Genomic DNA, 27,230 nt, shown 5'->3' on the forward strand with positions numbered 1-27,230 from the left:
TTAGGTATATTTGTCATCTGCACGTATTATTGAATCAATATCTAAGCAATTGGATCAATATCAAATCGAATCAAAACGATATCGAATCGAATCAAGACCTAAAGAATCGGAGTTGAATTGAATTGTGAGGTACCTTGCAATACACAGCCCTAATGATGCTATTGATGTATGATTGTATTCAAAAAATAACTATGCTTCCTAGACATCTGTCAGCACCGGTGGACAGTGGGGGAACCAAAATGGCCGCCATAACGTAGTCCTACCTGAACATCTCCCCCAGGCCCTTCAGCATGCCCTTCTTGGCCTTGCCCTTCTCCTTCTCCTTCCCTCCATCGCTCCTCTTCTTCTCCTTGGTGGGAGTCTTGTCCTTCCTCTTCTCCTCCCTGGGCCGGTCCGATGAGGAGGAGCCGTTGGCCAACCCGGTCAGAGGGGTGAGGTCCGCTACCGTGGAGACCGAGTCCCGCCCAGACCGGGAGCTCCCCTCCGTGTCCTCCTCCACTGGGGGGGGATGGGGGAGGAGGAGAGGAGAGAGGGAGGAGAGGTAGAGGAGAGAGGAGAGGGGAGAAGAGATGAGAGAGGGAGCAGATGAACAGAGCCATGAATAGATGGACATCGACTAGATCAAATTATTTTCATTTAAATCATGTTTTGTACAGGTTGAACCCATTTGTGCCGGCTGCTGCCGGCGCAACATTGTATCTAGTAGATACAATGTTGCGCCGCGCAGCAGCCGGCACAAATGGTTTAAGAAGCTATCGGAAAATCCTAACCAAAGCTAACATAAGAGGCTGGCTAACTTAACCATAGTTAACCAAAACGATTCGCTAACCTAACTGTCACACAGCATTAACCACACCCCCGCCTCCGTGTTCACAGCACTACACCCTGACTCATCATGTGTGTGTGATGGTGTGTGTGTTAGTCACACAACTGTCACTCACTTACTCCATTACAAGTGTAGCCGCCGGCTCACTGCTACTCACCAGCCAATCAACCCCGAGCTCTAACCACTTACCCACAATGCAATGCACACTTACCCACAATGCAGTGCAGACTTACACTAACACGCACCGTTTGGTTATAACCGTATCGACATCTTCACTAACAAACAATATCACTACTGTAAAGCAAACCATCTGCGGTTTAGCTTCCTGCTAACCAAGGAGGGCGGACAATTTTATGTGTTTGATGCTAGCTGTTGGTTTTATCTCTGACTTCAGTCTGTTGTTTCAGTGGGAACCCTCTCAGCTCTCTGTTCTTAGGGCACTTCAGTGGCAGTGGTGGGAATCGAACACCTGACCCTTCTCTGGGGAAGATAAGATCCAACATGGGGTCTCACGTGTGTCCATGCCCTCGTCTTCTTCTTCGGTGGTCATGGCGGCAGCGTTGGCGGCGGCGGTTGGCCGGTCGTACGATTTGTCGATGGCGGCGCGGAAGCTCTCGTTGCAGCCCCGCCCCCTGATGATGCGGGGGCGTGGTCTGTGGAAGGGGTGGTCCCCTCCATTCAGGGTCACCTCGGCCACGGCGGTCTGCAGGCTCTCCAGGGAGCTGGACTTCTTCAGGCCCAGAGATGGACCCACGTCCCGGGGAGACGAACCTGGACGGTTACGGAGAGGTCGGAGATTAGATCATCACAACGGCCCAGCTAGCATTATCGGAAACATTTTCAGGATTTTCGTTATTCGCGTTCGTTACTCCTATCGAACTCCAATCTAAAAGAGACTCATGGTGAGTTATTTTAGATGTCGTTAAGTAGCAGGTAAGGACGGGCGTCTGGATGAACGACTGCACTGGGGATCCAACCCAGAACCACGTTTCTTTACAAAGAGACAGATATACATATCTAAAGGAATCACATCGTAATCACATCGCTTTCCGAGGGAGGCCTGGCTGTGTTCTTTCAAAGTAAAAGCACAACGTCCCAGGATGAACCCAACGGCTTGATGATTCTACACCAACAACGACAACCACGGAAATAACAGTGACACAACAATAAGGGAACACTAACACAACAATAATGCCACCGCAGCAACAGGGAACTTTAATCCACAGCACTTGTGTCTCTATAGTCATTATGAGTGAAGTGGAAAGCCGTCCATCTGTGGGCCTAAGCTGCCCTCCCCACAATAGAACACGCTGTCGTTTGATAACTGAACGCTGTCCTCGTGAAAACTATGGAGGATAAACCACACTGGACGGGTAATCTGTTGAGGGCTTTGGCTTCCTTCACCTCCACAAAGGGTGCGTAGATGCATATTGGGTAATACGAATAAAGAGGCGAATGGTGACTTCAGAGGAGGAACGCATGGTTGTCTTATAAGGGAGAGAGCGAAAGGAAGAGACAAAGAGAGGGAGGGACAGGGAGCGAGAAAAGGAGACCGAGACAGGGAGATGGAGAGAGATAGAGAGAGATTAGGAGAGAGAGACAGGGAGATGGAGAGAGATTAGGAGAGAGAGACAGGGAGATGGAGAGAGATAGAGAGAGATTAGGAGAGAGAGACAGGGAGATGGAGAGAGATAGAGAGAGATTAGGAGAGAGAGACAGGGAGATGGAGAGAGATAGAGAGAGATTAGGAGAGAGAGACAGGGAGATGGAGAGAGATAGAGAGAGATTAGGAGAGAGAGACAGGGAGATGGAGAGAGATAGAGAGAGATTAGGAGAGAGAGACAGGGAGATGGAGAGAGATAGAGAGAGATTAGGAGAGAGAGACAGGGAGATGGAGAGAGATAGAGAGAGATTAGGAGAGAGAGACAGGGAGATGGAGAGAGATAGAGAGAGATTAGGAGAGAGAGACAGGGAGAGTCAGACAGCCAGAGTGAGAGACAGAGATGGCGAGAGAGACGGAGATGAAGAGAGGCAGGGAGAGATGAGGAGAGAGAGCAGATGGAGAGAGAGATGAATCCACTGTCTTGCTCCTTTACGTGAGGACTAGTGGGCGATAGTCATTAGTACATCCATCACTCCTACATCAGGTTGGCTTGGTGTCAAACGGAGCGAGCGGACTTGCTCGACGACACCATGGGTTAGCATATGCTAACTTGCCGCTAACAAGGCTAACCCGGGCTAACATTGGCCATCTGGCAGCGTCCTTCTATTTACTGTTGAGTTGTTTAGCAGAAGCTCTTATTGAAGGAGACTCACATTGGATTCAGAGGAGGGGGTTTGAGGAGCAGGAGGGATTATGACGTCTCGCTCTGGGAGGCCTACAGGCCTACATTAAGGGCATTTAGCAAACGCTTTTATCCAGAGCGACTTACAATAAGTAAATTTGTCAGAAGAAGAGAAACAACAATATATCGCTGTCGGTACAGTAAGGATGTTCACAGAACCAAGTGCCAAGCACTAACAATCGCTAGGTTTACCCTTTCGCCGTACACAACAAAGATAGCTAAGATAAGACTTTACACAATGCAAAGTACTAAAGATAGCTAGGATAAGATGCTACACAATGCTAAAGACTATTTCTAAGTGCAAGGACGTAAAACATACAATAAGTGCGTAAGAGGGGGTTTGGGGTAAGGTATGCAGAGCGTAGGTGAACTCTAAACAGCCAATCACAACACACCTGTTTAGCGCCACCTAGCTCGGCGCGGCGTCCCCTATGGTTACGAGGGGCGGCTGGTGTTTTCATGCTAAATGCTAAATGGGCCGCGGCTCATGCCTCATCGCCGTGAGTGACATGCGGGGTACGAAGGAGCATGTGGAAAGAGAAAATAAACGGCGAGCGCCTAAGATAATAGGCTGAAATCTATTAGCCCAATGCGGCCGGGGAACCTGAGAGCTGAGCGACTCAGAAGACCCAAACAGAGCGGTGTCCATTACTCAAAACTTTTCAGAAAGGCGCTCAGCCGTCAAACAATCTTTGGAATCGTCTCGAAGACAAAAGGGGAGAAAAAAAGTCCTTTCTGCTTGAGTAGCGGCTTTGGGGAGTTATTGGTTTATTTGGTTTGCCGGGAATTTGAAAACACGAGCAGGGGGCTTTTTCCAACCCTCTCGCCTCGCAGGGAATAAATCGTAGCTTTGTGTCACTAAACCCTTCAATCTCCTTCTCTGTAGACCGTCCTCACGTCTGTGCCGCGCGTCATGTTAACCAGGCGCCAGCTCCCAGAACCGCACTCGGCTAGCTTAGAATGCTCCACAACTGAATACGCTCATTTGCTCTCTCTCTCTCTCCCCGTGTTCCTGTGTGTCTCAGTGTCTCTCGCCCCTCAGGGCCGCTTCAGAAGCAGATCTTCTGGTTAGCGGAGGCAGCAGGGAGAGCGCAGCAGATCTGACAATGATGGATGGCCCTTTGTCAGCAAGGTTCCTTAACCAAGGACACAGAGCTCTCTCTACCGCCCTCGCTCTCTCCTACACATCACACACACACACATTCATAAAGGCAACCACACACCTACATGATGCAGGCGCACACACACCACCCACGCGCACACACACACGCAACCCACATAGAACCTCAAGAATTAAAATGAATGCACACAGACACACACACCACCACTGACAGACAGACACACATACACACAAGCACACCGTCCTATTGTAGGACTGTTCATCTGTAGTTTTCTGGTCATGAGGCTACTTTGGCTAGAGGCAACGTGATTGGTAGATCGACTTGCTCGTTAAAACATCTGGGCGTGTAGGGTTAGAGGGGTAGACGGGCCGTGATTGGTTGATTGGTTTATTAATACACCTGAGCACGCTCTTACCTGCGTTGGGGTCAGGTCGTGGTGTGAGGTTAATCTCGTCGGCTACTGTTAAGGGAACAGACGGGGGTCAAGGGTCAAAGGTTAGTGCAGGAACATTCCACATGCTACATTCCGTCATGGCAAGGAGACATTAGCGAGAGACGAGCCATGCAGGAGAGGGCGAGCGAGAGAGAATATATAGGGGGGGGGGGAGAGAGAGAGAGAGAGAGAGAGAGAGAGAGAGAGAGAGTCAGAGAGAGAGAGTCAGAGAGAGCAAGAGCAAGAGACAGAGAGAGCGAGAGACAGAGCGAGATACAGAGAGAGAGACTGAGAGAGAAACAGAGGGAGAGCGAGAGAGAGAGCCAGGGGAATTGAAGAGGGTTGTTTTGTGTAGAGATAAGCGATCAGGCGTAGAGCGGTATCAACACAGAGCACAGATTACAGATCTGCCCTCAGAACTCCTCAACCCGCGATCACTCGCAGTTCGAAGCCATTTACACTGGGGGACAGGGGAGGGAGGGATGGAGGGAGGGGGGAGGGAGATAGGCATCAGGCAGGGGGGGAGGGAGTGTGTCTGAATGCAGGGTGTGTGTGTGTGTGTGTGTGTGTGTGTGTGTGTGTTTGTGTGTGTGTGTGTGTGTGCGTGTGTGTGTGTGCGTGTGTGTGCATTTCAGATCTCCGGGAGATGAATGAACATGGTTAAGCTCTCCAGCTTCTCATTGTGCCGAGGTGATTCTACCTCCTGGCTTTGTGGAGCACAATAGAGACGCATTTAAGCAATACAACGCGAATCACCAGGACGCCACTTTGGATGCGTTTACTTCACACAGTGGTCTTCGACCAGACAATGCCCCGACGCTGATCGCAAACACGGCGATGTTTCAAATAGTGTTGGGTAGACCAAACACCAGGCCTTGGAGTCATTAAAACAGAGAGGGAACTTTGTTAGCCTGAGACATCGCTATGGAAACAGTAAGCGACCAGGAGGGATGTAATGAAACCGTTATAAGTGTTGGTATATGTTAAACACACACTGCGATGACGGCTCGCAGGTCATTAGGAGGAGGAGTGCTGAAGGCTGGTTTATTCAGCCCGATTTGACTGCTGTAATATATCATGCGATCAATCACAATATAATGCATAACTGTAATTATGAATGTGGTATTGAATATTCATGTATCATTCATGTTTTCTATTATCATAGTTCTGGGTCGATTTTCATTGAGGTTCCTTAATATTTGATATTATTATACGTTTCTGAAAGCAAGCTAAATTAAATATGAATTTCACTGCGTTTTGCATTTATTAAAGGGTTTTATTAGAAGCTAGTGAATCCAGCCTCAAGGCATTTAGGAGCAGGTAGGGGTCAGAGGTCATGAGGAGCAGGTAGGGGTCATAAGGACGGACTGTGTAGCTATTGTATCACTATGTGTGTACTTTATATCTACGGTGTTTCATGCATCTTCTGTTTGTGTAGGGTGAATGTGAGGATGAAACCATCTCTAGATTATCAACACTAAAAGAGGAAAATAAGACATGTGAAGAGTCAGTAATGGATCAAAGTACGGCAGAGCGACACTATTTAATATTGGAGGGCTTAATTAATAAGTAGAGAGAACACAGACTCTAATGATTAAAGATGGAGTCGACTGTCGGTTCTAAAGTCGTGTTAGCACGCAAGCTAACGTAATAATGAGTGAGATGATCAAGCGACTGTTCGCAGCAAGCGCATTAAACCGTGATTAAACTGAACCTGTTAATGGAGAATGTGCTTGCTCTTCCCAAGGTGAATCTGTCATTGTTAATCGTTAATCGTAGTCTTAGATTGAGTTAACTCCAATTTACTGGTTAACTAGTGGCAGTGGCTTTATAAATTAAGAGTGGATGAACCAGCATAACGCTTAAGGCTTTAAAGAGATTCCAATGTGCGAGATAACATCCTATAATAACTTAATTTCACTGTATATGACATTAAATATTATGAAACTATATAAAATATACAAACATTTAAATATATTAAGCATTAATCATTAATATACAAGTAATACAATAAAACAGGGCTGCCCACCATCGGCTCAGCCACTACCAGCTATGCTCCACCCAGGGGCGGGGTCTGAGCGTGTACGAGTGCGAGGGGGTGTGGCCTACCGAGGTCCATGCTCTTGGACTTCCTGGTCTTGATGATGTCCAGCTGGGCTGCGTCTCCGAACTGCTTCGTGCGTTTCTCCGACATGCTCTGCCGACCGAAGCCCTCCCTCTGGAAGCTTCCATCCTCTTCCCCCGGGCTCATCGGGCTGGAAAGACGGACGCGGGTTAGCTAGCTATCAGGCTAAAAGGCTAGCTAGTTAGCTGGCTAGATAGCTAGTTAGCCGTGATTCATTAACATTCAGGGCATTGAGCAGACGCTTTTATCCAGAGCGACTTACTATAAGTACATTTGTCAGAAGAAAGAGAAACAACAATATATCAATGTCGGTACAGACAGGATGTTCATAGAACCAAGTGCCAAGCACTAACAATCGCTAGGTTAACCCATTCCCCGTACACAACAAAGATAGCTAAGTTACAATGCTACACAATGCTAAGTACTAAAGATAGATTGGGTAAGACGTTACACATTAATAAGTGCTATTGTTAAGTGTAAGGACGTACAACATACAATAAGTGCGGAAGAGATTCAACAGGGCAGCGGCCCTCTTTTATTAACGACACACTATTGGTTTAACTTTATAGTAACTTTTTGTCGGGTTGGTGAAATATATTTTCTGAAAGGGGTTTGAACTTGGCTCCAAGACATTTATTTTGAAAAGGGCTGTAAGAAGTAAACCAACTCTTACTTTGAAGGGGGTGTAGAGAGCAATAGGTTCAGATAACTTCCCTAATACTACATCCTTCTCCTAGTCAAATATACTAATAAGCCAGTATAATATAATAACATTATCACAATAAGCAAAATTCCAATGGCCAGAAACTACAATAATTACTTTCCAAAGTGTAAATGTTGAACCAGGACCAGGAATGTTCTCGAACACTAAACAGGAGAGCCCGCCCACCTCTCGCTCTGATTGGCCGGATCCTTGGCCCAGGGCGGGGTCATCTCGGCGGGGAAGCACATGTCGTCGTGGGAGCTGGAGGAGGATTGGTCAGAGAGGTGGGGGGGGAACAAGGGGGGCCGATCGTCCTCGATGATGACCGTGTCGTCCTGGGGCATGTTGACGGTTGGGGACAACTGGTAGTTACCTGAGGTTAGACAGTACAGAGAGAGGCAGGGGTTAGACAGTACAGAGAGAGGCAGGGGTTAGACAGTACAGAGAGAGGCAGGGGTTAGACAGTACAGAGAGAGGCAGGGGTTAGACAGTACAGAGAGAGGCAGGGGTTAGACAGTACAGAGAGAGGCAGGGGTTAGACAGTACAGAGAGAGGTCAATAGGGGTTAAACAGTACAGAGAGAGGCAGGGGTTAGACAGTACAGAGAGAGGCAGGGGTTAGACAGTACAGAGACAGGTCATTAGGGGTTAGGGGTCATCTTGCTCTAGGATGCCTGGAGGTAGAGTGAGGTCACTGGGAATTTAACCCAGAACCCCAACCACTACATCGCCTCTTCCATGAGCCATTTTAATCTAACCCGATTGTATTCACAGACTTGAGCTGAGTGGTAAACTCCTCCCCCGCGCGATGACAGAGTGCCAACACGTCTGACGCCCCGACATCATATGTCGTTAATGACTCACGGTTTAACTTAACATCTGTGATGGATTAGTCAGGCCTGCGCCGAGACCTGCCACCGCCAGGGAGGAGAACAGAGCGTGTGACGGAACCCGTGTTCCCCGATCGGGGGTCTGTGGGGCGCGTCTGATGGGGTTAACTAAGGTCTGGTACAGAACGCTTGCTCATGTATGGTTCAATCTTTACATTGCAGGAGAGGGACTTCAACATGTCTTCCTTCCCACAACATGGATGGATAATCTCACTGGTCTGACCTCTCACTTCCTGTTGAGACAGGGATCCGAACCCATGATGTGACCTCACTTCCTGTTTAGCTAGGGATCCGAACCAATGATGTGACCTCACTTCCTGTTGAGCGAGGGATCCAAACCCGTGATGTGACCTGACTTCCTGTTTAGCTAGGGATCCAAACCCGTGATGTGACCTTACTTCCGGTTGAGAGAGGGATCTGACCCCATGATGTGACCTCACTTCCTGTTGAGGGGGACCTGAACCCGTTACCTTACTTCCTCCACTCCTGACATCAGCTGCGGACCAGGCCACGCCCACCAAACGATCTCATTACCATATTAGACCACTCCCAGTCAGCCCTGAGGAAAACACCTGATGCTCGTCCAACCGCTTTTTGAGGCAGAATCATATCAAAACAAACAAACAAGACATTAGCTGCTGCCTGTTCTATTCAGCGGTACCACGTTATGACCCCTCCTCTCTCTCCTCCTCCTACTCAGACCCTCTCTTCCTCCTCCTCCTCACCCTAAGACCATCATCTCATCTCTAAAACACTGTGTTGTTGTTTTGAAAGCCCCGGTGGCCAATCAGCTTGCAGAGTCTGCCGTTGGACTCAAAACACGGTGGTTCATTCAAGATGGACACGCTCCACACAGAGAGGAGGGAGAACAGAGCAGAACAGAACAGAGGAGAGGAGGGGAGGAGGCAGGAGCAGCCTCTGAAAGGAGCCGCTCTGAAAGGAGAGGCTTAAGGAGCCACTATTGATATTCAGGAGGAGACTCTGATGTTTATTCTGGAGCTGAGGACATAGAGGAGGAGGAGGAGGAGGAGGAGGAGGTGGGGGAATGAGAAGGGGAGAGAAGGTGGAGGAGGAGGAGGGGTGGAGGAGTTTTCAATTCAGTTTTCTGATTTGTTTTGGGATCATCAGGGAGCTCAGGGAACCCTGGACCTGTCACTCAACACACACACACACACACACACACACACACACACACACACACACACACACACACACACACACACACACACACACACACACACACACACCTATCTCATGAGAGACACTGCATATGAGGACCTGAATGAGCCACCGGGCAGCCGACCAATGGGCCGTCAGCTAGCCCAGCTGGAGCGCGACGAGCTAGCTGTTCAGACTCACACTCCAAACACTGGAGTCAAAAACACTCTGAGGCGGACAGACGGAGTGGACCCAGTGGCACAACACACTGACCAATCAGAGGCCTGCTGACCAGACCAGGAGGAGGAGGAGAAGGCCTGCTGAACCAGACCACGAGGAGGAGGAGAGCAGGAGGATGAGAGACCTTCTGAACCAGACCATGAGGAGGCGGAGGAGGAGGAGGAGGAGGAGGGGGAGGAGGACTGCTTCTACGTCTGCATCGCCGCTCATTAGCATAACGCGGTCCTAACGCCACTGGACATGAGCTCTCATCCCTCCTATCGCCATGGCAGCAGAGAGCAGTGGGCGCTGCCGGGGATAGGGGGAGGGAGGGAGGGAGGGACGGAGGGGGAGGGGGGGGAGGGAGGAAGAGGTAAAAAGAGAGCGAGAGACAAAGAGAGACAGTAATCCAGACGGAGTAGGAGAGAGATAGTTAAAGCAGGGAGAAAAAATGAATAAGGGATGGAAAGCAGGAGGTCAGGTTTCTTAAAAATAAAATCCCCTAACACAAAATACTCCAACATTCCCATAAAACGACGTCAACGTAAATCTCATTACTGGACAGACGTTGGCAGCCGACCCATCAGGGAGGAGTGCTGCTCAGTATTATAATTCCATCAGTACGCTAACTCTAAAATAAAGTTCTTCTCATCCCGAAGATTAGAGATGAAATCCTCCAGCCGCCATGACAACCATAACCACGCCGATTCAGGAGATTACACTGTGGTTTGACCTTGAGGCCAAGGGCCATGCCCTGTTTATGAACCCGGTCAGCCGATATGAGAGGATCGCTGCAGGGCGTGGGGTGGTTATTATGGTCTGGCGGTTCAGTAGGCTGTGGTTATTATGGTCTGGTGTTAAAGCTAAGCTCATGCTGTCCCTGTCTCACCACTTTTCTACCTGTCTGTCTGCCTGCCTGTCTGTCTGCCAGTCCAGCCTACCTGTGACAACCACAGAGGCTCTCGGCCTCGCATCACGACCTCCATCTCACCTCGGCAGGTGACCCCCCTGAACAGAGGACGTCTCATTCTGTTGTTGTTGTTGTTGTTGACATTCACAGCAAAACGGGGGAACCAATCAGACGCTGATTAGCAGGAAGCGGAACCCCGGCCAACGCCTGAGTTATTAATGAACGCCATCCGGCAGAGAGCACTCACTCGCTCACGCATGCACGCGCACGCACACACACACTCGCTTACTCAGTGGCTCACTCACACGCCCTCTCTCTCACTCACGCAAGCATTCTTGCACGCACTCACTCGCTCAGCGTTCCGGCTTCGTGTCACCTAGGCGATTGTTGATGAGGGGCCCCCCCTACCCTTCCAGCGGAGGACAGACTCACCGCTACCTCAGCCCCTCCCCCCTCACACCCGTGGCTCCGAGCTCGGTGATGAGGTTCGGCTGCCTGGTTGTAATTTTCATTAGCGTGAAGCTAGAGGGTAATTACATGAGGCTCCTCCCCCCCCTTCTAGTCGCTGGAACCCAGGTGAAAAAGCCCCACCCCTGCTGTTTGTAAACCAATCAGAAGCACTTACTAATTAGCACGACCCCAGAGGTAGCACTAACGAGCAGAACACAGGGAGGACCTACCGTCTGAAACGGGGAAGGTTCACACTGTCTTTACCTTCTGGGGCTCAACAGTCTAGTGCTAAGTGTCAGGGTTCTGGGTTTGATACCCAGTTTCCAAAGGCAAACATGTAGTCATCCTAGAACAAGATAACCCCTAATCACTCCTAAATTACCCTTCTCTGTACTGTCTAACCCCTACCTGCTCCTTAACATGACTACATAGTGAACAGGATTCTTCACAGTGATTGACAGTCTGAAATAAAGAGCTGCTGCTCTTATTTAGAGTTTTGAAGCAATTCAACAACATTCCGGCGAGTTCCAAATCTTGTGATCGCCGATGTCATCGGGTAATGGCTTTAGAGGGAAGGCCGCATTCCATTAATCTCTCTGTGGATAAATCTCTCTCTTTCTCCCCCAATGACACTCACTGTTAAATCAAGCCCGAATCAGTGTCCTTACATCACCTCCACACGCGGACACACACACACACACACACACACACACACACACACACACACACACACTAGCACACACACACACACAAAGATGATACTTGGTCTAAGTAGTGTTTTCGCTCATGATTTATAAAATTGCACTTTATTTTAAAAGCACACACAAGAATAACGGCCCTGAGGACAAGCGGACCGGGGTCCGGACGTAAATCTGATGAATTAACGGCGGCGGCAGCGGCGAGGAGAGCGGAGAGCGGGAAGGAGAGGAGATGAACGAGGAGATAATGAAGGAATATGAATTATACAGGTGGCTGGGGAAACACACGCTCTCTATTCATTAGATCGCTGCCCGGCCCGGGGATTAAATAAAACAGCCATGAAATAAAAGATGGCGGCGGAGGATCAATGGGCGAGGGGGCGGGGCTAGTACCTGCGCCCGCCCCCGGGATTCAAACCCACAACCTGTTATTCTGAGTAATTCAGAGTTATTCTGATTGAGAATAACTTATTCTACCGCCTCAACTGATGACGGCCTGGTCACGGGCCGATGACATCATCAATACCCACTAAAGCCCAGGAGGCTTTTGAAACCTCCGACACACACACACACACACACACACACACGACCATCCTGTTGGACACGGTTCATGGTGAGCTAGGTAGTGAGACGTGATTGGCTCCCGGAAAGGAAGCAGGAAGTGTGTTGGGGGTGCAGGGCTCACCGGCGGTGCGGGGCAGGGCCCCTCCGGGGCGGGGCAGCAGGTTGTCATCCAGACCCTCCAGGCCCCCGTACAGCGAGTGGGAGATGCGGCGCTCGTGGTCGTCCAGCGAGGAGCTGAAGGCCTGCTGGGAGGCGTGCGGACTGCCGGGGGGGTCCAGCTGGGGGTGCGGGGGGAGACGAACAGAGGAACAGCATGTTTAAAACGTGAATCTTCTGGTCATCTTGATCATATACAGTATCTCACAAAAATGCAAAATAACAAATGATTAGAATATTGTAAAAAAAAAAAACAACAATAAATGATAACACATAAAATTCAACAGTCAACGGTACATAAAGGTGTAAAAATGAGACATTGCGCCTCATCATTGCCCCCTCTGGCCGATAAGTGAACTGCACTCTGCTGGAGCTCCTTCATTTAGAGCACTGCAGAGTGTGTAGACAATAACAACCTTAAACTAACGTTTGTTATAATCATAAAGAAACGTATGAATGAAAAAGCTATGAAAGAACAGACATGTAATAAGGTTCGCTTATTTTCGCGTCAGAACCGTCGGGAGTTCAAATGCAACCGAACCCTCAAGCTGTTCCAAACAGCGGACAGAGCGACCGGATTGTTTAAATTTAATCACAACGTTTCATGAATTGGCAATTTTAGAATTATTTCCCTCTAAGAAGAACGGAAATTTGATAACAGGAAGTCACTAAATCTACTAGCATAGCAGCTAGGCCAACTGAGCATTGATTTCCAATAGAGCGCTGCTGGCTATAGTGTCAGCTAAGGCACATGATAGCCAGCTAGCATCCTCGTGTCCCTCGGGAAGGAGATGACACTCAGCTCAATTAGGCCGACAGGAAGTGACCCGTCACTTCGAAATAAAGTGTGTGTGTGTGTGTGTGTGTGTGTGTGTCCCTGGGATGGGTATTGACCCCCTGCTGTGTGCTGACAGCCCCAGCCACAACAATTACCAACAATTACCATGACGACTGGCCCTAGACGGACAGCGATAACGCAATCGATACCGCGACCAAATTAGCCTAATCAATAGCCACGCCGCAGCGGGGCTATCCACTCCTGAGCTAATAGGATCACTCTTAAAGGTAAACGAGAGAGAGAGAGAGAGAGAGAGAGAGAGAGAGAGAGAGAGAGAGAGAGAGAGAGAGAGAGAGAGAGAGAGAGAGAGAGAGAGAGAGAGAGAGCTCTGTCGCCATGGTGCCTGGTTGCCGTGGTAACCTCTGAGTCAACAGCCAGTCTCACTCTGGAAACATCCTCCGGTCCTGAGCAGAATGCTGATGCTACGTTCCAGAAGAGACAGGACTTTTACTTCGAAAAGCAGAGTGCGGGCTTCCTGTTGAGGGTGTTCTGGTGTGTAGCGTTAGCATAGCTACAGACCTGCCTGATCGGGGTACAAGGCCCGACACAGACCATCAGGGTCTGGTCATCTACCAAGGACCAGGGGTTCAGTACTTACAGGATTATTATGAGAGTATACTTAGAGTTTCGTGAGAATATAGTGAGAGTAGAGTGAGTGCACAGTTAGAGTATAGTGAGAGTATAGTGAGGGTATAATGAGAATATATATAGAGTATAGTGAGAGCATAATGGGATTTTAGTTAGAGTAGTGAGCGAATAGTTAGAGTGTAGTAAGAGTGTAGTTAGAATATAGGTAGAGTATAGTGAGAGTATAGTTAGAGAATAGTGAGAGTATAGTTAGAGAATAGTGAGAGTATAGTTAAAGTATAGTTAGAGAAAAGTGAGAGTATAGTTAGAGAATATTTAAAGAGGAAGAGAACTGAGTTTCTTACAGATCTGTTGAAACGTTTCCAACTGAAGAAATTTGTCTTTTTGCTGAAGACAAATAATAATTTGGCGATTTTCTTAATAATTGTTAGTGATTGTTACTTGTCGATTTAATTGTTGTTTATTGTTAAATAGTTGTTGTTTTTCGATGTTAGCATTCATTTTCCTTTCACCCTTTTCGCATTTGGTTGTATTGAAGATATAAATAAAACCACCTTTTGATATATGAATATTATATAGTCCAACAGCCAATAGTACGAAAAGTTAGGAAGTCGTGAAGCGTGAACCGTTTACGCATCAAACCATCGACACCACCCGACTCAGAACCCTACGGAACCAACAGCCCTGCTCAGAGGAACGTGGGTTCCCATGGCGACGCCGAGGGGTCGTGGCTCCTAGGTAATGAAGTGGGCAGGCTGAGAAGGGAGGTGCAGGTGGGTAATAACCCCGGGGGAATAGCTGTTTGCTGGCGGCTGAATATTCAGCTCTATAACTACTGTACAGGAAGACAGGCTGACTGGACACGAATACTGATGAGGGGGGGAGGGGAGAGAGAGAGAGAGAGAGAGAGAGAGAGAGAGAGAGAGAGAGAGAGAGAGAGAGAGAGAGAGAGAGAGAGAGAGAGAGAGAGAGAGAGAGAGAGAGAGAAACATAGTGGTACAGGTGTGATAGCCGTCATGCTGGGAAGGTATGCGGTCTGACACACACACACACACACACACACACACACACACACACACACACACACACACACACACACACACCCGGCTGCTCCAGCCCTGCGTGCCTCCAGATTGGATCAATAAAGCGTTCAGACAGAGGAAGAAACCCAGCAGCACCACACACTGATCTATAAAGTAAACGCAGACACCGTTTATATACACAACACAAAGTGCCCACACACATCCAAATACACTTACACCCAAATACACTCCAAACACACACACACACACACACACACACACACACACCCACCCTACCAGACACACACACACACAGGGAGCGGTGTGGAGGGGGCGTGTGCCTGGTGGTCGCTGCTGTTATTATTTAATCTGGTTCCAGCGTTTTATTTCCCAGAAGCCCTTGCTGGGGGCTGAGGACAGAACAGCAGAGACATCCGAGGAACCACAAACTGAACCACTACACCTGGGTTCCCTGGTCTGAACGGAGAACCCGCGGCGCTCGGAGCATAGCAAGGGTTCGCGTGGGCGGGGCCTGGCGTGGGCGAGGCCTGGCGTGGGCGAGGCCTGGCGTGGGCGGGGCCTGGCGTGGGCGGGGCCTGGCGTGGGGCTATGATGCCTTGCGGTTTCATCTCTTGACCGCTCTCCTCTAAAAAGCGCATCGCCACGGACCACAACATGACGCTAACGCCAACATCCATCGCCGGAGATTCAAACGCCCAAAAGCATGGAATCTATTGTGATCATAGAGTGCATACACCAAAGGCACACACACACACACACACACACACACACACACATCTGAACCTCACTCACACACACATACACACACACACACACACACACACACAACTGAACCTCATTCCCACAGACACACAGACTAACACGCACACACAGTGAGTGGTCAGGGCTGGGGTTGGAGCCCTACCTCTCCGTGCTTGGGGACGCGCCGGGCGATGATGAGCTGGATCATGCCCCTCTTGTTGCCCTCGGTGGACATGGACTTGCGTAGCGTCTCCATGGCGTCCTGGTTGGTCTTGCCCAGCAAAGACTCTGCGTTCACTGCGATCAGCTGGTCGTTGACCCGCAGCCGGCCGTCCTGGGGGCGCAGGAAGCGGCGCAGGAAGTGAGACAGGAAGTGACACGGGAAATCACACAGGAAGTGTTACAGGACGTGACACAGGAAGTGAGGCAGGAAGTGACCCAGGACGGGTCAAAGGCGGTGGCACCGGAAGATCCAGGCATGAGACCCTACTTCGCAGGCATCGCGTGCGACAAAAAGACGCAGTGAGTTCTAGGAGGTGTCCTACCTTGCAAGCGGCGCCCCCGTTGATGATGGACTTGACGAAGATGCCGAGGTCGGCGTGGTTGTCCTTGGAGCGGTTCCCCTTCACGCTGACCCCCAGCCCGGCAGAACCCGAGTCGCTCAGCGGGATCTCGAAGGTCAGGAACTCACGGGTCCCGTCCGGGGTCAGGACCAGCTCCTCCTCCTCCAGCTTCTGGGGGGAGAGAGAGGGGGATAGGGAGGAAGGGGGAGAGTGGGGGGAGAGAAGAGAGAGAGGGATAGGGAGGAAGGGGGAGAGGGGGGGAGGGAGAGGAGAAGGAGATAGGGGGAGAGAGTTGGGAGGGAGGAGAGAAATATTGTGTTATTTATTTAAATTCGACAATTTCCAACGCTTCAGTCTTGAAACCAACATTGTACTTAAAGAACAATTTCGTTATTTTGAACATTGAGCCCCTTTCTGATTTGTCTAGGATGAAATAGAGTTGCTGACACCAAAATTTTGACTAATGGTCCTGTCTTGGGTATTTGGCTCATTTTGAATCGCCCCTGCCTCCTTCACAATGGCTTGCTATGGGCATTCACAAACCTGTCCTTAAAACAATGCTAAATGTTATTTTTCCGAAATGTGCAACTCACCGAGTGATTAGTGGTGTTCGTTGATGTTCCAAATCAAGTATTGTTGATTCGTGTGATCGTGTGATTTCGGTTTGAAGACTCATTGCTCGTTGACCGGAAACGGAAAGGGGGGCTGGTTGTAGTCTTTTCTCTCCGTTCTAGCCCTACTGTTGAGACGGAGAACCGAGCGAAAAGACTACAACCAGCCCCCCTTTCCGGTCAACGAGCAATGAGTTTTCCAACGGAAATCAATGGATTCACAAAATGCCAAATAAAACACGACAAAAACTGTATTCGTTACGATACTTGAAAGTAGTCAAAATTTTGGTGTCAACCACTCTATTTCATCCTAGACGAACCAGAAAGGAGGCTCAATATTCAAGATACCGGAATTGTCCTTTAAGAAAATAAAAAACTTGATACAACACCAGAGTGAAGTGACTTCCATATTTTAAACCATCATCATTCACCGATCAGCGATTAAGAGTAAACTAACGCAAAACAAACACACCAAAGGCCCAATTCAAACCCGCAACCTAATGGGTTAGATAGAAACGAATAACCTTCAAACCTTGCAACAAAACAAATGCACCTAAATCTAGTTAATTTCTACAATACAATCAACGGAAAAACAGCAGAGAGAGACAGAGAGAGATACAAGCAATAGCATTTAAAGAAAAGTTTTATCCAATTTCCATGACGAGAAGGCACTTTCAATTGAACTACACTGACAACACACACACACACACACACACACACACACACACACACACACAAAGAGAGTTGATTGAAGCCGTATTAATCTGTGTTGTAGCCCTGCAGGCGACAACGTACTTTACATGAAAACTCTCCCCCTCTCTCTCTCTCTCTCTCTCTCTCTCTCTCTCTCTCTCTCTCTCTCTCCCCCCCTCTCTGTCTGTTTCCTATGGCTTGCTCCCTCTCCAGCTATCTCACTTCCAACCTTTATCTCTCTCCCTTCCTCTCTCCTCCCATGCCTCCCTCCCTCCCTCTATTATAACAACAATTGCATTTGACAGCTGTCTTCTGAATAGAAGGAACACGCATGTTTCCTGTGTGTGTTTATGACGTGTGTGTGTGTATGTGTGTGTGTGTGTGTGTGTGTGTGTGTGTGTGTGGTGGTGCACGTCTAATGAATTCAATCATTAGGCTCAGTGTCATTTGAGCATTATTATGGAATTACTCTGGAGGGGGGTGAGGAAGGGAGAGAGTGGGGTGAGAGAGGGAGGGAGAGGGAGAAGAGGGGAGAGAGAGGGAGGGGTGAGAGGAGACAGAGGGGTGAGAGGGAGGGTGGAGAGAAGAGGAGTTTTAGTAAAGGGTAAGAACGAGAAAGAGGGGATGAGAAGTAGGGAGGGAGAGGGGTGAAAGAGGGAGGGAGAGTGGGCACAGAGAGGAAGTGTGGCAGGAGGGAGGCAGTTTAACTAAATGAAGAGAGAATGAGAGGAAGAGGACAGGATAAAGAGGGAGATGGAGAGAGGGGGCGATAGAGAGGGAGAGGGAGAGAGATGGAGGGAGATCGAGAGAGAGGGGGGAGATAGTGAGAGAGAAGGAAATGGAGAAAGAGAGGGGGGAGATTAAATAATGACTTACTTAGATGGAGAGAGGGGGATATAGAGAGGGGGATTGAGAGAGAGATAGAGGGAGATGGAGAGAGAGAGAGGGGGGAGTTGGATTGAGAGAGAGAGTAAGGGACAGAGAATGAATGGATAGATCACACAAAGGAATTCAAACCTGTCACCTCTCTCTTTTATTCCATCTCTCACCTTATCTCTCCTTCATACAATTCTATTCATGTATTCCATTCATCTCTCTCTCTTCATCTGTGTCCCTTGCTCAAACTCTCTGTCTCACACAGAAACACACACACAAATACACACACCCTGCTATTATCGATGCGGCAGCTAGCTGTTTGGTCGCTAACTCAGCGTCCAAACCAACCTATTCTCTCACACACACACAGAGAGAGAGAGAGAGAGAGAGAGAGAGAGAGAGAGAGAGAGAGAGAGAGAGAGAGAGAGAGAGAGAGAGAGAGAGAGAGAGAGAGAGAGAGAGAGAGAGAGAGAGAGAGAGAGAGAGAGAGAGAGAGAGAGAGAGAGAGAGAGAAAGAAGAAGAGTGGACATTAGCAGAGGAGCAGGAGGTTCAGCAGAGTGTGTAATTGCTCATGGGAACGTGTGTGTTTGTAGCTCTGTCTATGCATACAGGTCTCCTCCCACTGTGTCTAACCAGGTCCCAGTTCATCCTCTCATCCGTCCTCTCTCTCTCTGCCTTACATCTGAAGTACTGAACTCTTATGTTGATAAAGACAGACATAAAATACAGTCTTACCTGTCTGTCACTTTGTGTGTGTGTGTGTGTGTGTGTGTGTGTGTGTCTGTTTTCCTGTCACTGTGTGAGTAAGTGAGTGAGTGATTGATTGAGTGAGTGTACGTGATTAAACCAGTGTGTTTTTGTGTCTACCCCACTGATCCTATCTGAATGGCTATGTGTAAACTAGAGCTAGCGTGCTAGCTCCGCTAGCGCCCATTAATCAACACCTCCGCTGTCCTGCTCAGCTAAGCTTATGATGCTAGGCGGTGTTGCTACCCTAGCGATGTGACGATGTTTCCTTGTGCTGTGAACTACTACGCATCTAGAGGCGGAGGCGAATCCCAACGGACTGGGTTTTGGAAGCTGCTGGATGTACTTTTGGAGATAAGGCTTTAGCACGATATGGTAATACACGCTACGCTATGATAGCCTAACGCTGATGACACACTAGCTGTGACGTGCTAACCCTGTGTTGTGGTGACATCATCAAGGTGAGGCTGGGGCTAAAGGGACCCTGTGTCGCCACCATAGAAAACCAAACAACAACTGAACTGAACCAGATCCAGAACCGGTTCGGACCGTTTCAAACCAGAGAGCAGTCGAAGAGATGTCCGAACCGACCGACCAACGTTCCCCAGCGCACACATAGCCCAACGCTAGCCCTCACTGTGCTTACAGCAGCGATGCTACAAAGCGTATCATAGCCTAGCCTAACCTAGCCTATCATAGCCTTGCATAGCGTAGGACAGAGCGCTGTGTTATTGGTTGGGTGACTGGATGTGTGAGCGCAGCATTTACATAGCGCTGGCGCCGCCGTGCTATCTTCTAGCTTCTAGGGTCTTTGTGCTAGAAGGCGGGGGGGGGGCCTGCATCCGCTGACTGATGAGCAGAACCAGCGGGCGGGCGAGGTGGCGTTACGGGTCCATTAGGTGTGCACGGCGGGGGAGTGCACGAGGGGGCGTGCATGACAAGATGGATGCCTTTAATGATGGGAGCTGTGGCACGACGTACTCAGAGGGTGTGTGTGTGTGTGTGTGTGTGTCTGTCTGTCGGTTTGTCTGTGTGGGTAATGTTATCGCTTAATGTTAATGTGTGTGTGATGGAGTGATGTCTTTTTGCTTAATATAAGTGTTTGTTTGTAATGATTTTTTGCTTAATGTTAGTGTGTGTTTTAATTTTTTTTACTTTATGTTAGTTTGTGTGTGTGCAGTGTATTTGCGTGCAATGTATTTGCCCTCAATGTGAGCGTCTGTGTAATGTATATACGTTTGATACACGTGTTTGTGTGTGTGTCTGCGTTATGTATGTGCGTTTACTGTGAGTGAGTATAATCTGTGTGTGCTTAATGTGAGTGTGTGCATGCGTGCGTGTGGTTCCGAGAGTGATACAGAAAAAGGGAGAGAAACAAAAGAACGAAGAAAGATTGACACACATTTAGGAGAGACAGAGACAAAGACAGTGAGCGAGAATGAGAGAAAGGGTGAGAGGGAGAGAGGGATGGATGGAAAGAGATGGAGAGAGAGAGAGCGAGAGACAGAGAGAGCAAATAGAGACAGAGGGCGAGAGAGGGAGAGAGAGAGACAGAGAGAGTGAGCGAGGTACAGACAGAGGGAAAGAGAGAGAGCTAGAGAGGGAGAGAGACCCATTGTGTTGGCCCCACTGAATGCTCCGGATATCTCCATTCAAGTGGGCTCACATCCAAGAGTCTGTAGTCCTACTGGTGATACTGGGACGCCAGCACCACCCTACGCTGTGCGTGTGTGTGTGTGTGTGTTATATTTAAGGGTGTGAGTCTTTGTGAATGTGTGTACACCTGGGTGTCTGTGTGCATCTGGGTGTTTTTGTTTGTTTGTGTGCACCCATGCATGCGTCAATCTTTGTGTGTATGCGTGCGCTCACATCTGTTTGGTGTGTGTGTGTGTGTGTGTGTGTGTGTGTGTGTGTGTGTCTGCATGTTTGTGTATGTGCATCTGTGTCTGTGTTCATCTGTGTGTGTGTGTTATCACCAGCTGTGTAGATAATCAACATCAGCTCCTGTGATGACGGCCGCCAGCTTCACAGCCAATCAAATTAACCGGCCAATTAAGCCCTTAACGCACCCCACACACAGCAGCCAATCAGAGGCCCTGGGCCAGATGTGATGTGGAGTTAAAATATTGTTCTGTGTGCGCGAGCAGTGCCACGCCGCCATTACGGCGGGAGTTATGTATTTAAAACGGCCTTATGGAAATCCTAACGGCATTTTAATGTCCAATAAAAGACAAGCATCTCTTAAAGAGACGGAGTCCGTTTAAGACAGCGGCAGCTGTGGGCGGCGGCGTTAGCGGAGGTGATTGCGACTGAGAGCGGGTGAGGAGAAGGTTGTTAGTCTGAGGGGGGTCAGGTGATCAAACACCGCAGGTATTGGGGCTAACAGATAGAGGCTAACAGAGAGTGGCTAATAGAGAGGTTAACAGAGAGAGGCTAACAGAGAGAGGCTAACAGAGAGAGGCTAATAGAGAGAGGCTAACAGAGAGAGAGGCTAACAGAGAGGCTAACTAGGGCACACAATGGGAGTGCAGGTGAGGCCTTTTCATCAACAAACCAGATGGCCGCCGATGATGTGTGTCACTTTTAGTTGTGGTGATGGTTCCCCCCCCCCCATTAACATGAGGCCTGCATGCTTGAGTCATTGATTTTGTATACATTATAGATTATATAGATTATATACATCAAATAGATTATTTAGGTTGTGTTCTCACCAAGTCTCGGGTGCTCTGCGTCAGGGGGCTGGCGTTCTGGGGGACAAAGAGACGGACAGGTGTTATAACACATTGCCACGGTAACCAGAGCACATCTGGGTCACCACGGTAACCAGAGCAACACTGGGTCACCACGGTAACCAGAGCAGTCTGGGTTACCACGGTTACCAGAGCACGCTGGGTCACCACGGTTACCAGAGCACGCTGGGTCACCACAGTAACCAGAGCACACTGGGTCACCACGCTAACCAGAGCACCACTGGGTCACCACGGAAACCAGAGCACACTGGGTCACCACCGTAACCAGAGCACCACTGGGTCACCACGGTAACCAGAGCACCACTGGGTCACCACGGTAACCAGAGCACACTGGGTCACCACGGTAACCAGAGCACCACTGGGTCACCACGGTAACCAGAGCACCGCTGGGTCACCACAGTCAGGAAGCTGTGACATCACCAACACCTATCAGACGATTCAAAAGGCGAATCCAGCTCAGATCAATACCGAGCTGTTTAAAACCCTCTCTGTAAACACAGAGTAGAGAGCCGCATGGGTCAACACTTCCTCAAGGATTTCTGTCTATGAAGGCTCATCATGATGCATTGAGGCAGAGGGCCCATGAGCAAGGCAGCCATGGAGTCAAGGAGACGAGAGGACGAATGTGTTGTCAAGGAGACAAGAGGATGTGTATGAACGAGGAGAGAGATGACCGAGGTCAACACGTCAAGGTTACTACATCGATGGCCTCGACTAAAAAAAGGCAGCAAGGGGAGAGGAGAGCGGGGTCAGTCGGATCTGAACGCTGCCAGAGAGCGCTCTGAACAGATCCCAAATCCCTGGTTCCCGCCCTACTCCCGGCTCTATGACGGTGAATAGTTCTGGACACCTTGCTTGTTGCGCTCGCTAAACGCACAACACAACACAAAAAGTTACATTCCTAAGTACCTAGCGCGCCGCACAAATGTAGCACTGCACGCTACAGATCACATGACATCGTCTCAAACAACACCACACCCCAGCGAACCCCCCTCCGCTGATAAAAGCGTTTGACTGTCTGCGTTCGGTTCCACACGGCGCCGACACTGCTTTAATAAAACAGACGGGCTCCCTCGGTCCATCTGTCCCCGGGAGATACGCTTTGATGGAGACTCTGCGTCTCCACGCCGACGCAGACCCCCTCGGCCCACCCTCCCCTCTTTCCGCCCGGCCCCCCCCCATCAGATAAACCCCTCACTCGCAGAGAGCCATCAGCCGCCTCTCATCCCCTGATAGCCATCGCCCCCCCCCCCGGCATAGCGCTCGTTCTGACAGCCTGTGATCGGGCCGAGCACCAGAGTGGCTGACTGGTTCGCCGCGACACTGATTACGGCCCCCGGTCGGCCCGTGATGGGGGGCTATTGGGTCCTGGGGGGCTGAGGCCGTGTGGAGAGGGTTTGTGATAACGCTGGGCGGTGAGGGCTGTAGAGGATCTAGAACTAAGGCTTTTATGTTTAGCAATCTTCTCAAGAAGTTGTGTTCTGGGTTTGAACGTACCAAAGTGGGAACTCATTTCTAGTTGTGTTGTTAAGTTTGAACTGCTTTCTCTTACACATCAAACAGGTGGTTGAAGGCGGTTTAAACAGGTCTCTGCGTTTAGGTTTTCCCGCCTAATCGGAACAAGAAATGGCCATCTTGTGAGGAGTCCGACTCCGGCGTCGTGTTTTAACTTAAAGCTGCGTCGCTTCTCCAGATGAATGCTGGGTAGCATCTGTCGCCGCTGTGTAGAACACCTCCTTCAGGGACGGCGGCTGAATTAGCGAACGCTCGCGTGACTTATGAAGACGTCAAGCTGGGCCGACATCTGCTGGGTGGAGCGACAGACGCTCAGAGGAATGCTTAGACGCACACTTAGACGCACATGCCTCTTTAAGGCACCTACAAGTGTGTGCGTTTGTTAAGGCGTGCGTGTTTGTTTCAGTAAAGGTGTGTTTGTTAAAGTGTGTGTCCACGCACACATGTGTGTTGGTGTGGGGGAGAGTGTGTGCATGTGTATGTGTGTGTGTAGTCTCTGATGGGTGTGTGGAGACTAGAGAAAGGCATACAAATCAGGTGCAACCATTGATCTGTCTCTCTCTACCGTGTCGTTTGAAAGGATTCAACTGCTTTACGGAAATGTAGCCAATCAGCTCGAGAAGGGGGGGACAGAGAGAGACAGAGAGCGAGAGGGGGGAGAGAAATAAACAGAGCGAGAGACACACAGAGTTGCAGAGAGAGAGCTGAGGGGAATCAGGTGAATGTGAAGGAAGGCGTGAGATTGAGTAGAAAGAGAAGCAGGAAAAGGTGAATGTTGTTCCGACGCCATCTGAAGCTAATGTTGCGCGTGGCTGCTACACTGAGAGCGAGCAGACGTTATGGACTTGATCTAAAATGGAGAACGTTTGAGAGATGGGGGATAATATGTGGGTAATACCAGTTTATTACCTCAATCACTCTCCCCCATCCCAATACACACACACGCCCCCCCCCCTTAATATACACACACTCCCCAATCCCACACACACACACTCCCCCCCTCGTACCGCGTCTCGGGGCAGGAAGCTGTCCTCCTGTCTCAGCACCAGCAGCTTCACAGCTCCGCCCATGGGCGTGTTCCGGAGCAGCGACACCACCTCCTCCTGGCTCCGCCCATGCAAGTCCACGCCGCTCACCTGCGCAGGTACGTTAGTGTTAGAGTTAGCTCGCTGCTAAAACACTTGGAACAGCAGCTGTCAGTCCACCAGGAAACAAGCGCTGATGACCGTATTAAAGAGTACAAATCACAACTACTTAAGACTATATACGTCTTTCTAAATGATACGCATCAATGTTCAAGAGTCACTTAGATGTTTAAAAGCCTTGGTTCAGTAGTTAATGTGGAGCTTATGCGACAATTCAACACAAAACGAACCACAGTTAAACCAAGCTGTTTGTCCTGCTGCTGATTAAAGGGACAGTCCAGTTTACTGACTGGCAGGGTCATTTACCCACCATGCATCTGGGTGCATCCCCCCCTCCCACCCCTTGTGATGTCACTAGAGGGTGGGTTCTGAAACTGACCCCCCTCCCCCCCACCGTGCGGTGACCTCACCTCCATCAGCCGGTCCCCCGCCTTCAGGCGGCCATCTTGGATGGCGGCCCCCCGGGCCAGGATGTTCTTGACGTAGATGGGCGCCGAGCCCCCGATCGGGACGTCCCGCGACGTGATGCTGAAGCCCAGACCCTCCGGACCTAAGGCGACGGCGCAGCACACACAGGAAGTGACACGGTCAGAACGGCGAGGCGGGACAGGTAATGAAACGCTTTCAACAGGGAAGCCGGACAGGAAGTGGCACGGTTGGAACCCGGAATTGTAATCCTTGAAAATTGTGAAATGTTTTATTTGAAATTTTTAAAATTTGAAAAATTCAAATTTGTACAAATTCAAATTTTAAATGTCAATGTTTTTTTTCCAATGCAAAAATCCACACCTTGTGGTTAAATAGTTCCCCTTCAGAACCGGCCACTAGTCACATTGTCATGCAGCAGAACGAAGGTCTCTGATTGGTCGCTACAGACATCCCTGCCGCGTTTGGATCGGAGCGCCGAGCGAGGAGTTTAGCCAGCGGCAGGAAGTGATGCGGTGAGTCAGAAGACGAGCGGCTCTGGGGAAACGCCCGAACCCTCCCAACGTCTGTGGCTGCCGCAGACCAGAAGAACAGAACAGGCTGAGGGCGAGCACCGCCCAGACTGAACAGACCCGTGGTCCGCTACAGCCTCGCTCCCTCCCCGCTTCACCCCCACTCTCTCTTACTCCTCCCCCTCCCTCACCTCCCCCCTCCCCTCCCCTTCACCCAGCTCATCCCTCATCCACCTACTCATCAGGCGAGGAACTAATGGAATCAAAGGCGTCTCCTTCCTCCCGCTCGTCTCCCGGTGTGGACAGATGGCGCCACCGGGTTGGTTTATTTTTTAATTTCCCGGGCTGGGGTCCAATGCCCTCCTCCCCCTCTCCTCTCTCCCCCCAGCGAGGGAAACCGGTTCTGTTTTAAACTCCAGCGGCCATATGGTACGTCCCGGTCCTGCTCCCTGCCCGGGGTTTGACAGACACCGGGACCCTTGGGTGCTTAGCAACCGCCTCCGCGGCCCTGGCGACGGCAGCAGAGCACCTGACAGCTGGCACAGGTGGAGCGGGCCAGGCCAGCTGCCTGTCAAAAGGCTGCACCCGCGGGATTGGCCGATGTTTACGTTTCTGCAAGGGAGATAAATCCTGCTGACCAATGGCGTTTGACCTCAGTCTGACCTCAGTTTGCTGCTCTTTAATGACCCTCAGCTTACCATCGGGTCATTAAAGAGCAGTTGTGGCTCTACTGAGGTCTACAGGTGGACAGTGGACACTGGGATTCGAACCCAGAACCTTCCGACAGGGATTGTAACCGCTGAGCCACTAGCCTGACCCTCCCGACACCCTGACCTCCATTTGACCTCAAACTGAGGCTGGATTCCTCTGAGTCGACTGAACTTCCCCACACCAGGAAACAGCTCCACATCAAACGGCGTGCCACCGTCCAATCAGAACGAGCACGGCGGTCAGGTGACGCCTGGCAGCCCAATGAGGTCAGACCTACGTCATAGGTGTGGTTGGGGCTCACCTTTCTTCAGCAGGATGTTCAGCCTCCTCCCCACCTTCTTGGTGAAGCCGCCGAGGGCAGGGGCGGAGCCTAGCCCGCGCTGTGGCGAGGGGGCGTGGCCTGTGGGGGGCTTGGCGGCGGGGTAGGGCCCCGGCCGCTCTGCCCCGGGGTGGTCCAGGAGCGGCGAGTGGGCGTGCGTCTGCGAGGCGTGGCGGGTGACGCCCACGCGCGGGGGCGGGGCGTGGTCGGAGGCGGAGCTCCCGCCCAGCGAGTCGGGGCTGAAGCGGTCCGAGCCGTACGAGGAGCCCGACGGCGTGCGGCCGTCCCCCAGGGACATCGCCTCGTACCGCGACTTCAGCGCCGACGGAACCACGTGGAACACGATGAGGGGCGACCGCATGGCCTGACGGAACATGTTCTGGGCCCTGGGGGCGGGGCACAGAGGGGGGCGGGGTCAGAGAGGGGGGAGGGGGCACAGAGGGGGGAGGGGTCAGAGAGGGGGGCGGGGGCACAGAGGGGGGAGGGGTCAGAGAGGGGGGCGGGGGAGAGAGGGGGGCGGGGTCAGAGAGGGGGCGGGGGCACAGAGGGGGGAG

General features: G+C 50.5%; 1 protein-coding gene across 4 annotated transcripts in view; it reads right to left on the reverse strand.

Moving 5' to 3' along the window:
- Nucleotides 1–27,230, reverse strand: part of pard3ab (par-3 family cell polarity regulator alpha, b) — a 119,702-nt gene that overhangs the window by 39,855 nt on the left and 52,617 nt on the right. For 2 of the 4 annotated variants that reach the window (XM_079751484.1, XM_079751481.1), the window contains exons 9-20: nucleotides 26,659–27,062; nucleotides 25,114–25,258; nucleotides 24,571–24,694; nucleotides 22,010–22,045; nucleotides 16,353–16,541; nucleotides 15,971–16,141; nucleotides 12,563–12,719; nucleotides 7,740–7,926; nucleotides 6,835–6,980; nucleotides 4,708–4,752; nucleotides 1,340–1,597; nucleotides 264–498 (exon numbers count right to left, since the gene is read on the reverse strand). In XM_079751484.1, the coding sequence (XP_079607610.1) occupies nucleotides 264–498; nucleotides 1,340–1,597; nucleotides 4,708–4,752; nucleotides 6,835–6,980; nucleotides 7,740–7,926; nucleotides 12,563–12,719; nucleotides 15,971–16,141; nucleotides 16,353–16,541; nucleotides 22,010–22,045; nucleotides 24,571–24,694; nucleotides 25,114–25,258; nucleotides 26,659–27,062 (2,097 nt within the window). The remainder of the gene's footprint in view (nucleotides 1–263; nucleotides 499–1,339; nucleotides 1,598–4,707; nucleotides 4,753–6,834; nucleotides 6,981–7,739; nucleotides 7,927–12,562; nucleotides 12,720–15,970; nucleotides 16,142–16,352; nucleotides 16,542–22,009; nucleotides 22,046–24,570; nucleotides 24,695–25,113; nucleotides 25,259–26,658; nucleotides 27,063–27,230) is intronic. The other 2 variants (XM_079751482.1, XM_079751483.1) reach the window with 2 other exon arrangements.

Source organism: Pollachius pollachius (assembly GCF_949987615.1).
Source record: "Pollachius pollachius genome assembly, chromosome: 14".
Lineage (NCBI taxonomy): Eukaryota > Metazoa > Chordata > Actinopteri > Gadiformes > Gadidae > Pollachius > Pollachius pollachius.